Source organism: Hetaerina americana, unplaced genomic scaffold, assembly GCF_022747635.1.
Source record: "Hetaerina americana unplaced genomic scaffold, ioHetAmer1.1.p SCAF_11, whole genome shotgun sequence".
In the NCBI taxonomy this organism is placed as follows: domain Eukaryota; kingdom Metazoa; phylum Arthropoda; class Insecta; order Odonata; family Calopterygidae; genus Hetaerina; species Hetaerina americana.
In genome coordinates, this window is record NW_027286181.1 from 2,318,149 (window position 1) to 2,332,760 (window position 14,612).

At 45.3% G+C, this 14,612-nt stretch overlaps 1 protein-coding gene across 1 annotated transcript; it reads left to right on the forward strand.

Annotated features, from left to right (window-relative positions):
• The first annotated feature begins 6,827 nt into the window (after window positions 1-6,827).
• Window positions 6,828-8,510, forward strand: LOC139701066 (methylcytosine dioxygenase TET-like). The gene has a single exon (XM_071599640.1). It carries the CDS (start codon window positions 6,828-6,830, stop codon window positions 8,508-8,510), a length of 1,683 nt encoding a protein of 560 aa, XP_071455741.1.
• The last annotated feature ends 6,102 nt before the right edge of the window (window positions 8,511-14,612 follow it).

A 14,612-nucleotide genomic window follows, 5' to 3' on the forward strand; every position in this document is an offset into this window, starting at 1 on the left:
AGCAATGGAGTTGATACGTTGAGGGACGAGCAGCTTAACTATTGCTGGAGCAGTTTTAGGGGAAGGTGTCGAATGATGCTCTTGTAAGTTACTTACGGGAATCAGCGGTGGCCAGGGTTCTCTCATGACTTTGGAAAGAATGGGGCTCGCAGTGGGAACATGATCGCCGTGACAGTGGAGAAATGGGAATCAGGGGCGTGGCAATCTCGAACAGGCCTGCACCAGAAATGAATCATATCATCCGTGCGCGTTTTGCCGGGAAATTTCCATTCTCCCCAGTGCACGGTACGATGTCCAACGCAATCGTATCTCAGGTGCGTTCATCCGTCATCTATCATAGCTCACGATGCCATATGGCTAAAATAGGTCTCCTGGCTGATATCCGAGTAGGTTTGGCCTTTCCTGACCTATCAGGGAGTTGAAAGAGCTGTTAGGGTATCTGGGGAATGCGCATTGCGGATTATTTCTCTGGAAATAATCCGCAATGCGCATATATATATATATATATATATATATATATATATATATATATATATATATATATATATATATATATATATATATATATATATATATATATATATATATATATATATACGCGTGTATGATACGCAACTGATCGTTGCGCAAAACTCAAGTCTCGTGCATTTTTCAAAAAAGAATACAGAGTGGCTGAAGAAAAAGTTGTTTTTAAAATTCGTTTCCATCATTTGTTACACATAAGATTCCTATTTTGAATAAATTTACTCAAGTAAACATTTTACGATGGTTTAAAATGCTAAGCGTTATTAACCTCGCTAAATCCATTGTGCCTTTCTTAAATTTACCTTTTATTGTTCACACATTATTTTTATATAGAGCCATATTTTCCCAGTTTATTACCTGATTTGGGTTTAAATTTTAGTTGTTTCTATTATCTAGAGAACACTTAGAGGGCGCGTTCTCACAGTCGAAAACATTTTGCTTCTTGTTCATGAAAATACTTATACTTTTTAAATTTGTAAAATATATATTTTATCACTAGTTGTATTGTATAGGCCATGCTTCTTTGTTGGTGTACTTAGCGTAAGTTTTTCTTGTAAATTATCTTAAGTTACTCCGTGATATGTTGAATAATAATAATAATAATCGTACACCTTTTTAAGGAGTGATGAGCGTATAAGGGCGAGAGGAACAACCCCTTAATCTCGAATTGCTCTCGATGCCTTGGTCGGCGCATGGGGAGAACGCGAAGAAAGGCCTCTACTATGTCTCTAGAAAAAAGAATGCATAACCGTATAGAATAGAGGTACTGTTGCCACTTTTTATTTTGGTTCAGGGTCGCGAAAATCAATTGGTGAAATGAAACTTCCTCGCTATGTCCACTTGCGATTTCCTCCCGTGAAATACGTTGTGATAATGGCCAGATCTGGAGCGTGGATTTGTCGAGAAGAGGTTTATTCACAAAGGAGAATCTTTTCATGCGGAGTCTCTGTGTCGATATTTGACCTATCACAAAACTTCCTTCCATCCTGCTATGGCTTTCGACATGGGTTGTATGGTTCTCCTTGTTTCTCACTCTTCATATTGCCTTTCGTGAGGGCTGGATGGTTTCTCGAATTTTTTCGAAAGTTGGCGGAGTATACGTCGAGTGTAGAGGGGGTAGTGCCAGTATAATTCAAGTTAAAGAATCAATTCAGATCACAAGCGATGGTGCGTACTCATACGCCGTACATATGATCCGATGGTGCGTACTCATAAGCGATGGTACATACACATGACGCCGTTATTTTCGGGGATAGGGCGGTGTCATGCAATTATCTCGACCGTCACGAGCTCCTTTGCAGTGAACCGTTTCTGTTTCGAGTATATTTCATAGCTAACAACCACTTCATAGCTGACCAACCTCTCTCGAACCTACGGAATGCAGTTTAAATAAGAGTGATGTGCTCGTATAGAACAGTGAAATCACTCTCCTACTCGACTGCCTAAATAAGTCTCCAATACAGGGCGAAGTCAAGACTATAGGGGGGGGCAGTGTTGGCACCTAGGCGCGTTGTCGTGATGGAGTTGCCAGTTAGCGGAGATGTCTTTTCTCGTTCTGATGACCCTTTTTTCGGAGTCTTTCTAGCGCATCCAAGTAGTAGGCAACGTTAACTCTCTGTCCTCGAGGAACAAACTCCTTATGGATCAGTTCTTTACTGTAAAAAATGACCATTGAGTATTTTTTTCATTTTTGATTTGCTCATTCTTGCCTTTTTAGACTTGGGGGACTGGTCGGTGTGCCACTCAGAGCTTTGGCGTTTTGTTTCTGGGTCGTACTCAAAACCCCAGGTTTCATCACCAGTGATGACGTTGTCCAAATAATTAGGCTCATTTTCAATACGTTGCAAAAGTTCACTTAAAATTTCCGCTCGGTTGGTCTTTCGTGACACGGTCGGCGCGCAGAGGTTTACAATAGCTGACTTCCTGCCGCTTCCACAGCTTGAAGAGCACTCAGACCGGTTGCGCGGCAAAGCTTAGCGTCCCCTCCACCTGCTCCAAGTACTTCGATCTCACTCCAACCAATAGGAGCGGCGCGGGAAATTCAATCGCATTACTTTTGGAACGCACTCAGTATGGGAGTCGAAACGTCGGCTGATTGGATTGTTGTCGTAGTGGATCCACCAACAGTAGATGTTTCCGCACAGAAGGACCGCGGAAATATTTATCGGTCGACGCTCCATGTCCGTCCATCCGACGGAGCAAGATGGAGAGAAACAATGTAGGGTCAGGGAGCGAAATCGTTTCGAGTAACCTCGGGAGTCCGCCGTCTGACGGTTTGGCTTTCGAAGCGTTTTGAGGGACTGGCTGGATTTAATCGTTCCGGCGATGGCGTGACCCGAAAGGCTTTAAAACGTTCTCGTTTTTGCCCGTTCTTTAACTTTTGGTTCCTCTCGAGTGCCACTTCTCCTTCTTCTTCCTCCCAGTCTTTTCATCCCCTCCTCCCGCACGAGTGGTCGGAGGGGGGGGGCAGGGAGGGGGCAACATTATTTGCTTCCTCCCGCGCCCTCCACCCTCCCCACCTCCTCCGCCCCCACCCCGCTCGCTTTCGTATGCACACCGCCTCCCTCGGTCGACCCCACCAACTGCCTGACTCGAATCCCAAAGGAACACTTTCCTTTCGGGCCACCACCCTCCCCCTTCTTCCCCCCTTCCACCCCCTCAACCCTCCCGTCGGGGGTGGAGGGAGGGAGGACGTGAGGGTGGGGGCGCCGCGAACCCTCCCCCCCTTCCTCCTTCTCTTCCATCTCGGGAAATCTTCCCCAAGAGTAATTTGTTCGGAGGGCACCGTTATTAGCGCTCCTTTTTAACGTTTTCTGTCAGGTCATCGCAAAATTTAACTCCGTGGGAAGTTAGGGGGGATAGTAACTTATCGGGTTCGCCTCCCCCGGAAAATGTCCCGGCGGTATTTTTTTCTCAAATAATAATACATTCCGGCCTCGTTTGCCGAGGTCCCTTCGAATGAGTTATGGCCAACGTGGATTCGGATTGCTCTTCGGGAGCTCTTTTCACATATCCTGGGTACGTAAGCACTCTCGGTAGCTCGCCGCTAATGGTTACCCAAAGGTTACCGGCAGTTGGTGTCTGCCGTGATTGCGTTTGTGTATTATTCCAACGTAACAGTTTTTCATTTGTTAATTTTTTGGTCATGGGCGTTTCACGAGTGGAATACTCCGAGAGGGAATGCGGCCCATCTGCTTAATGTTTCAGTTCAGCGCGTTACTTTGAACGAAATCAGTGTTGCAGTGTCGTTGTTTTGCTTTTAAAAATTGATATTTTCGGCACAATTTGGAAATTAACCGCGAAGGACAATTCAATACATCTTGATGGATTTATTTTTCTTAGATCGTCCCTCAGCCCTGATGACTCCTCCTTCGCAGTCAAGATTTCCGTGGAAGGAACTCGAGTAAGAATGAGTTTGTGAATGGCGTCCGGGTTATCTTCTTATGCCACCGGGCTGAGATGCCCAAGGCGCAGGCTGCTTGCCTACGGAGCGACGGATACGTACCACACGCCGCCGCTTGTGGTCGACTGTGCCTCGTGGATGGTCGCTAGCGGTGGGCGCACACCCCCCCCCCTCCCCCCGTGGGATGGAGGGAAGTCGAGTGAGGATCGATGAACTCCTCAAATTTAATCAAACATAAAAATGTAATCTTACCGAGTCGTATGGAGCGTAAAGGAAGATGCTTTACGAGAAAAAGCCTCGTTTTCCAAAAGGTAGGACATCACATCGGGAGGGAATACTTACTTCGCAACTTAAATTAAACAAGATGATTAATTATTTAAACCCCACAGTAAGTCATATGACGCTCAAGAAGAACATACTTAAACGCGGAGTAATTGTTGAATAAAGCGTTAAAAATTACTTTATCGAGGTCCTGCAAGCACGCATCAAGTTTTCTACATATTTTTTAGTTATCATAAATAATATTTTAAGCCTAACGGTGACTTTTTAAGAACGTTTGACTGAATTATCCATTCAATGTCCATACTTTTTATGGAAAACTGTCACTACATTGTAATTTTTAACGTTTGCATTTGTAAGGGGAAATATTTTACGGTACGTTTAACAAAGTGTGACGTTTGATGGTGCAGAGAATCACCTAAAGCCCGGTAGCAGCTTCACAAACTTACTCTATAAATGGCGCAGTTGAAATCAAATCCATCGGTGATTTTGATTAAGCGACGAGACAACAGCAAGCGCGCGATACATATTTGATGAGACGGTGACCTCAAGCAGGACCTTTGTTTAGTCCTACACGTATAGTACGCTAATTTCAAAGGACACGAAGGGTGGACCAAGTGAGGAAACTCTTACATTGGGATTCTGGTTAGAACGAAATTCATTGCGTAATATAATCATGGCATATAATAATAGAAATCACAACAAGTTTTTTTCGTTTCTCAAGCTGAGCTGTGTGCTGGGAAAATGTGTCTAAAAGCACTTATTTTCCTGTACTTTATCAATTCCTGTGTTATCATGTCAGTCCCCGTGAATAACTTACATTTCCAGTGGAGATAGTGTGCCAGGAGTTGGTCATTTTCGCCGACGAGTTCCTGTGGTAGTTAATTTTACTGAATACAATTTTCAAACATGTCGGCTTATTTCTTCAGAAAAAGCATCATACTGTCATACTTTTTACGTACTTCTAGTCACTCGCTGTTACTCAAAGAGTACCAGTGATGAAGTTGGATATCAATCAACTTACCTCTTGATGTACACGCATCTACGAGTACGTAATTATGAATACCGTTTCGACTTAACCAAGTGCGACCCTGGTTCGTCACTTCCAGATTCTTCGCGTTGAACTTGCCTTTGAAAGTGGGTACGGATTGAAATTTGATTTCTAGAATATTTTCTTTTTCGACATTAAGCCGGAGGGACTAGTTGAAAACTCACAGAAATGTCTTTATAAACACGTCTCCTTAGTTCCTCAGGGGAAGACGTCCGAACAATCTGCCAGCAATTTGTATTCTGCTCGTCAGACTCCTTTGTCTGCTGAGGAGATGAAACTGTTACCAAACTGCCCAGGATTATCTAACTGTACTCGTAATTTTGAAAGCCATAGTCAAAGATAAAAGGCATATAACCTAACGTATCCAATTCTGAGTGCAGGTAAATACCTAAACATGAATCACTTTGGGGAAAAATTGCTCTACTTGCACATAAAATCTATTTAAGTCATACCACATAATATGAACGTTGCTAGCTACTCTTGACGCACTTTAGATAACATTTCAGGAGCAAAGAGTGCAAGTTCTTGAGAGAAAACACTATCTCAAAAATCTTCGGTATACAGAATGTTTTTTGAGGTAATGAGAGTTTGAATGTCATTGAAATAAATTTATTTATTCTCTTGGTCAAATTCCGTTCTCATTTTAATGCGGCTGTTAATCACAATATTGGTCAAATAAAGATTGTACTTTATGAGATTTTGGTGACATCTTTACCCTTCCTTTAGAAACATGCTACATCGCCACTACCCCGGTACATTATCTATCACAGATTGCCGTTATCCCAAGCACCTATATGGGGATGGTTAGTGACTTGGTCTTAATTTTGCTGACGGTTGCTTGTTTGGAAGAAATATAAATGCAAATTAGCAAGGTGTTAATGGCACGAGCCTTATGAAAATTTATATCTTACTGGCACGCATCGAAGTAAACAATTTGCTAGCTAAAAATAACTAGGTGATAATGATTGGAGACATGTGAATTGTCACAACTTTCACATGACCGAAGTAAATTATTTCTTACTGGCATATCCATCTATTAATGTGATCTATCAACATTTCCGTTCCTGCGTTATCGATGTCAATATTTAAAACGTGAGTACATTTGGGTAAAATTTCGATACAGCGAATCAGCGTCAATAATTTATAGAAGTGCCAGGAAACGCGTCGGATTTCGTATAGCGGACTTGATGTAAAGCAGTGATGCATGCAATAATGGTTATCCGTTACTTATATTTCACGACAAAAGGTATATGTTGTACAAATACACGATTGAGACCAGGACTTGAAACTACAGATATCGATACCAAAATATTTTAAATCAACGTTGACAGTATAGTGGAATATAAGAAAAACATTTGAAGTGCGAGGCAAAATACACGGTACCCAGTACTGCCATTGGTAAAAAGAGTATGTTTCCTCAGCATATCTGGGTATCTACAGAGACGCCTGCGAAGGCTTCTCCGAGGTATGGACGGTCCTTCCATTCTTTCAGCCAATGAAAGACGCAGCCGTAATTCATATTTAATTTCATTTCTTTTCAGTGTGCTTCAACGGTGAGGATGGGGAAAGATGAGTGAGGCTCTGAGCCAGGGTCCGGAGTCCCTGGGCCCACACTACATCGGAGGACCCGTTTACACGTCCTCCGAGCCCCACCTGACGACGCTCACCGTCCATTCCGACCACCACCAGCAACCACCACCAGGGTCACACGACTTCCACGACTCATTGGCCCACCACCTGCCCTCCAAGGTGGCGGCCTCAGGCCTCCCACCTTTCAGCTCATTTGGGGGCCCCGAGCCCGCTGCCCCCACCACGCAGTTCGCCGGCAATGGCGGCCCCGAGGGCCTCTCGGGCCGCCTACTCGACATCTCGTCGTGGGACTACTACGGCGAGGGCCTCTCCGGGCGGCTACTGGAGCAGCGGCCCTCGGCGGGGGCCGTGGGACCGGGGGTGGGTCCGCTCGGTTCCGCCATCGGCGGGGGCGGGGATCTCCTGCTGGGACCCCCGCCTCCCCACCACCCGCACCATGCCCAGTTCGCGCCGCACCACCAGCACCCTGCCGCGCACCAGATGCACCCTTCGCATCACCCACACCACCCGCATCACCCACACCAGCTGATTCTGCAGCAGCAGCACCCGCAGCAGTACAGGCCGTGGGAGAGTAAGGCAGGCGGGGGCCTGCCAGGGGACGGACTCGGAGGGCCCGGGGGCGGGGAGCTGCTCCTCTTGAAGGGTGGGATCCCCACCTTCACGGACGCCTTCGGCGGTGGCCCCAAGCTGCCCTCGTTCCAGTCACAGTTCAACGCCACCTACGGCCCCGACGGGCTGCCCCTGGAGCAACAGGAGGGGGCGCAGCCGCCGGGCCCGGGGGCCCAGCCAGGAGGAGGTGCCCCACATCCTGGGGCACCCGGTCTCCCTAGTTTTCACACGCTGGGTCCCGCGACCACAGTGCCACCGCCGGGAGGCCCGCCCCCACAGGGGGCGCGCTACCCTCTGGTCCCGGCGCCGGTCCAGGCGAGGGAGGTCCCCTCGATCCAGCAGCAGTTCGTGGACGAGCGGCACATTCACCTGTTCCACGGCCAGCCGGGCTTCGGGGGGCCACCTGGGGGACAGTACGGTCACCCGGTATCCGGGCCCCCGCCACCACCACCCCCCGCGCCGTCCCACCAGTCGGCGGCACCTCCTCCGCCCCCGGTCGTGCTGGCCAAGGCCGAGTCCTCGGCAGACTCGGAGCACTATGCGGCGGGGAACGGGCCACAGAGGCCGCGGGGGCCCTCGGGGGCCACGGGGAAGTTCGGCGAGTCACGTAAGAAGGAGCGTCGGAAAGCGAGGGGTGGGGGACAGGGAGGCGCGGTGTCGAGGGCCGACTCGGCCGAGTCGTCGGCCCAGGTGGCGGCCGTGTCGAGCACGGCCCCCGGGGGCCAGAACCACCCAGGGAGGCCTCCGGGCGAGCCGCCGGACGAAGGGGGCGGGGTTGGGGGAGTGGCAGAGGGCGGGGGCGGGTCCGAGGGGGGCGTTGAGGGCGTGGGGGAGAAGGGCTCGAAGAAGAAGCGGAAGCGGTGCGGGGAGTGCGTGGGCTGCGCTCGGAAGGACAACTGCGGAGGTTGCGCGCCCTGCCGAAACGAGAAGAGCCACCAGATCTGCAAGATGCGCCGCTGCGAGAAGCTGACGGAGAAGAAGGTAAGGGAGATACTCACTCACGGAGAGACCAAGCACCCCTCCCTCTTGAAACGCTCACTAAACTCCGTCTGATCGGCTCACCCAGTCGTGCCGGAGTACGCACTTCAACCATTCGGAAGGCTTCGGATGGGAGGTGGCGTTTGTTTATTTAACGGGTGCCCAGTTGGTATCGAGGTCGTTCTATGCGAACATTTATCCCTCTTCCCTCTTCATATCCTCATTAAAAACGATGCAAAACTCCATAATAATGTTATTTACAATTAACAGTTGGCTTTTCGAGTCTTTCACAGTACATAGACCTTCACAACTTCGAACTGACCGATATCAGTGTGGTAGCTGGTTATACAAGACCACGGGTCAAGAGGTGGGAGGAAGTAGCGACAATGAAGAAGTAAAAATTGAAGTTATTTTCGAAATAATACTAGTCTAATAAAATACATGACTGTAAATTGCTATTAATCATTGGTAAATGGTTTCATCGCTGTGTAAATACTTTGGTAGTTCCCTCCAGGAAATCCCCATTCCCAGAAAACTCTTTTGTATAGAAAATATAGAAAATACGTCTCTACTTGGTGATGTATTTCTACATATTTAAACACTTTTGCAATTAACGCATCATACTAACTCTATGATAGTGTGTTATTGTGATTAAATTTTATTTCTCCATGGTTTCCTTAAAATCTAACCATACAAATATCCCATTTTCTCCTATGGAACTAATAGTTGGAGATAATCCATTCCAAATTTTCCCTCGATATCTTATATGACGGATATATTTTAGATCCTTCCCGACTCTACAAAGTGGAGCCTGTAATATCACTTTTGATCACCTTAAAATTATAGTCTAATTAACTGCATCATCCCTTTGTTGTTGTAAATGAGTACATTTGACCTCTCTTATCTGCTAATTAACCCAATGCTATGTCCTATTAACTTTAAAGGGAAAGTTTATCCGTAGATGACGCGTGAACGACGCGACGCATAACTTTGCGATGGATTTGTGTTGATAGCACGCCTAACGCAAATTACGAGTTCCAATTATTGTACGGCCGCTGTGTGCGCGAACGGCCCTTGATACCCTGGGCTGCCCTATTGCACAATTTTCCCTCCCGATGTTGTGTGAATTCAAATCCCCTCCAATCTAATTTCTGCCCACCTCTCCCTCATTAATCTCTCCAAGGTTCCAACATTTATGTGCTCGTGTCTGTGACTACTGCCCACCCACGGTCGTTTGATTGTGACGTGGTCTATTCTCTACTCTTTGTTTATCTGTGCTCCACGAGAGGGTTTCCCAAACTTGAGGTCCGCGGAACTCCACAAAGTTTCCGCAATCGCTTCTCTCCGTTCCGCGAAACGGCAAAGTCGTGGGTGAAAGAGGCAGTAATTAATGTAAGCGTGCGAGAATACCTGTCGCGAAGAAAGTTCACCCTTCTGGTGTATGAAATTTATTTATGTAAGTCCATTGTATGGCATTTGAACTACCACGTCCTCTTGGGGGTCGTGCGATAGAAGATATTTCCATGAACGCATACGTATCCAAGGGATACGTATCTTAGGGTTCCGAGGGTCTTGAGCAGTTTGGGAAACTCCGAATTATGTGTGTGGGATGAGGCCGACATCGGGTTCTTTCTGTCCATCCACTCGCTTCGTGACATTCGCGGTGGAAAAAAAATATCCTTGAGTAAATGGGATTTAATTCCGCCCAACCAGAGTGGGCAAAGAAAGTGGAGTCAGCATTCTGCAAGTGGGAACGGATTTTTCATTTTTTTTGTGGATAACGCACAATATTTTTAGTCGTGAAATTCTCAGCCAACGACTGTATTGGCTAGCAGCGAGATCGGAAAGAAATTGATGAGTGGCCTCATTCCTTCCATTCTTTCGACAGCCAAAATCACATCTCCATCAAATGCAGTGGAATAGTAATTGCATGAGTACTTGCATCTAACGTGTATTCGTTCGTAGCTCATTCTCATTTGTTATCATCTGTGCATGGATTACATTATAACTGCATTAAATGTAAGTTGCATGTAAATTACTAGTAGATTTAAAGGATATCGGTGGCCTACGCCAATTTTTATTGCATAAAATATTGATGATTCTCTCCAATGAACTGTAGCTAAAAATGAGATGCGTGTACCTTTTTGAATAATTGTCGGAAACTTAAGGATTTTTAAGATTTCGGCTAAGTCGCTTGCCGTAACACTTTACACCAAGTGAATTTCTTGGCATCGTCTTAATTATATGTTTACACATTTTCGAAGTTTTATAGAATGATCCGTTTCCTTTGCAGTACTATGCGACTGAATTATTTGTATCAAGGAACTCGACTCATTTTTCTGTCTTCCGTTTTATGATCTGCATGATATTTTGATGGCGGTTAGCCGAATATCCTTTTAGCCTTTCCCCCCTCACATTACGCGTTTTCGATATCCTTATTTTAGCCTTTTGATGCAAACTACACCTTATTTTATTTAGCAGCTCATGATAAACATCATTCCGGATAGTATTTAACCTAAAATTTTGAACTTACCTTTTAAAGGATTTAATAAATTTCCGTTACGCTAACTAGTTACTCTTTCGTGTAATGCAGTTTGAAGTTTATCACGGCGCTCCGATCCGTGGTTGACGGAAATTAACTGACCTCGTCGCTAACTTCGATGTCCACTCGCAGTGGTAATTGACCGAGCCTCCACTAATCACATTATCTCCGTAATTACGTGAAGGATCCTCCAGTAATAATGAATTTACTTCAGAGTGGCGCTATGGACCGTTGACGAAACCTTTCGTTTGATATTTAGATGATTACCCGGACCTGAGATGCATTTAGTCGTAAAGGAATTGATTACAGAAGTCCATTATAAAAAGAGATTATTATTTTTCAGAGAAAAAAGCCACGTCTATTTGACTAGGGATTTGAGGGAAAGCTTTTGTCGTTGCCGCTGGAGGTGTGGTTTCGATGTACATTATATGTGTTTCCATTATTTGTATGAAATAATTACTTTATAAATCGTATTCAAAGGTTGGTAATCATAGTAATAATATATGAGGAAGTTTAATGTTGTAATTTTAGTCAAATTAACCGATGAGCGCTAAGAATTTCACTATCTACGGAATGGTATTTTAATTCGTAGCTATAGATCGTAGATATCTAAATATATAAAGATAATTTCCAAGCATTAAAAAGGACGCTCCATAAACTCGACCACGTCCATAAATCGCTTTAAACATTTCTGTGATATTCCGAGCTATGAGAGGAAATGTAATATCTGGACCAAAAATGGCGAAGAAAAATAAACGATTCCACGAAATTGGGACTGTGCTAGCGTGTCGCAAGATTGTAGTAGTGCTTTCAATTGAACGAGAAACTTTTGACGACTTGCATCCATTGAATTTTTTCTAATGTTTGCGGGTATCAGACTGTTTTTTTCAATTCTGTTGCTATTCCAAGGAACTAAATTATTTATCGTGAATATCAGAACCAGTGTTGCAGTTCTTTCGTTATTTGTCAAGGAGGGTCACTGACAGCATCGTGAGAAGTGGAATATATATTAGGGGTGTTCTTTATTCGCTTGCCTAGTGTTTGACCCCTAATGGCTCTATTCTTCTCCATCCGCGCTACCACCTTCATGTACCCTCGAATATCGGTCATACTCTCTGGAATGTCAAGTAATACATTTCATTGCCTGATGTCGTGCCCACCGTGAATCTCGGGTGGGCGTCATAGTCTTTTCGACCCCACACCCCTTGTCGCTTTACTGAATTCCTCCCCCCTATACTCCCTCCAGTTTTTGTTTGAAGGAACATAGACATCCCGTAATGCCAAAAAAAGAGTTGCCTGATTCCGAGTTTTACACACGCCACATTTGGCAGTGAATCTATTTGGAGAGGGACGACACAGTCCCTCCATATCGTTCCATATCGTTCTTCCGTTCTTCATCGCGTCACAGACAATACTCAGTTAATCGCTTTTCAAAAATATACCATGTGAAATATAATATATAAATTAAAATCCAAAAATATCTCTTCGTTATTAGTTTTACCGATAAATAATTAAACTTTCCCAAAAAATATGTGCATCATATTTCTTTATTTTAGTTTCCGTGAAATTAGTGACGACCACTACATTCAGGACAACTCCTACTTTGGATAGTTGGGAGTTGGAAACACGTGCTGAACATTTTATTTTGCATTAAAATGCCGAATAAAACAATCAGATAACGCTAATAATGTGTGTAGAACGTTACTTTGACATAATTCACTCTTTGTCACCGGAAATTGTTGTCATATGAATGTAGTGCTTCAAAGCGCACTTTTCCCCTCGAGGCGCGAGAAAGGGGTCGCGTGGGATGGAGACAAGACCCTCCCCCTCCGTCGCCTTCACTCACCCCTGCTCCCCCACCCCCCACCCTTCACGGTGGTCTTTAAGAAAGCAGCGCACGAGTCTCCTCTTCCTTATCTTCCGGTTTTTATCGCGAGAGGCCACTGCCATCAGGGGGATTTCCTCGCTCCCAGCCCACCAAATCTCTTCGCCCGAACACCCGTCTCCCCTCCCCGCCCACCCCCACGACCCCCGGCGGCCTCGATGACAATTTCGGGGGATTTTCGCATCCTTCCTCCCTTCTCTTCTTCAACCCTCCTTCTTCCACCCCCTGCCATCTTCACACTGCCCCCCCCCTCCTTCCTCTTCTCCCCGCTTCTTTTTACGTACTACCAGACTCGTGTTGCGACTATTATTTCCGACCTTACTCGCTGAGTTTCTGTCACACTCCGCCCTAACGCACCTGCATTTCGTTGCTACAGAAAAGCTTAAAGCCTCCCCCCCGCTATCAAGGATGGTAACATGTGCATCTTGCGCGACATATACTAGCATACAGTCGAGGAATAAATGCTTCTTTGTTCAAAGATTTCTGGATCCGACTGTCATGACAACCTAGAGCTCAGGTTACAGGGTATAGTCGAGCCAAAAGTCTCGTCAGAAATCTATACTTTCAGGAGGCATAGTCCTTTATTACGGTTTGGTATCATTTTTAAGCTCGTCAATCTTCTATTAAACCTTTTGGGGTCCAATTTGGTGGGCAAAACAGTAAACTTCAACACTCATTTTAATTGGGGAAGCTCCGTAAAAATGCAAGATGTTTCGGGATGGTGAAAAATAGTAATGAATGGCCTATAAAAGTGTCTTCTGAGAGTAGCACAATCGGGCTTGACGATATTAAGGTATTTAATTGGTGAATTAAGGTAGGCAGTAACTACTTCTACCACAGACCTACATACCCGACGTAACCCCAAATGATATTTACTCTGGTTAGTCCGCTAAAACTTCATCTCGGCAGCAAATATTTAGCTGGTGGTGAGCAAGTTTGAATGTGGATGATGCAGAAGACGAAAGACTTCCAGAATTACCAATAAGTCCAAGGGGATCTCAATGAGGTTTCATGACCTCTGCATCACTTGAGGAAATTCGAGAACACTCTCCACGCTTCCTATCGCCAAAAAATCATATAATTAGATATTTGTTCTCCAAAAAACCAGTATCAAGACCCTTGACGAAGTCTCCAGCAAAATATGTGAAGAAACATTGATGGAACTCCAAAGAAAACTGCGGGAGATGCCGCAACAGTAACTTTTAACGGAGTCATCCGCTAATGTGCATTTCAATGCAACAATTTCAGAGTGTAAAAATCATTCGCCTTGACTGGGACTCGAACCCAGATCCCTCAATATCCGGTCGAGTGCTTTAGCCACTTAAGCTACCGAGGCGTCCTCTTAAACTCTGAAATTTTCGGGTTTTTAAAGGAACTAGATGTTGTGACGAAATACCGTACATACAATGTCACATGCATTCGTAGTCGTGCGCGAGGCGCCACTGTCCACGAGGTTAAAACTCATGGTACTCATGGTCATTGATGGAACTCATATTCCTTATGCGAAGAACCGAAATTTCACTTATCCCATGTAAGAAATGATTTTTGGCTTGCGAGATAAGGTTTACTCATACGTATGGTCATCTTTAGGCTGCCAGTAGAAAGTCCGTCATTAGTCAACAACCCAAGTGCTGACGCTGCTCGCCACCTTCCACTTTCCCGCGCGTTAACCCATTCAATTACTAGTGCTAAATCGTTTTCATGTCTCCCGTTATTGACTTCATTTATCTAATCCACAATTCCACTACGT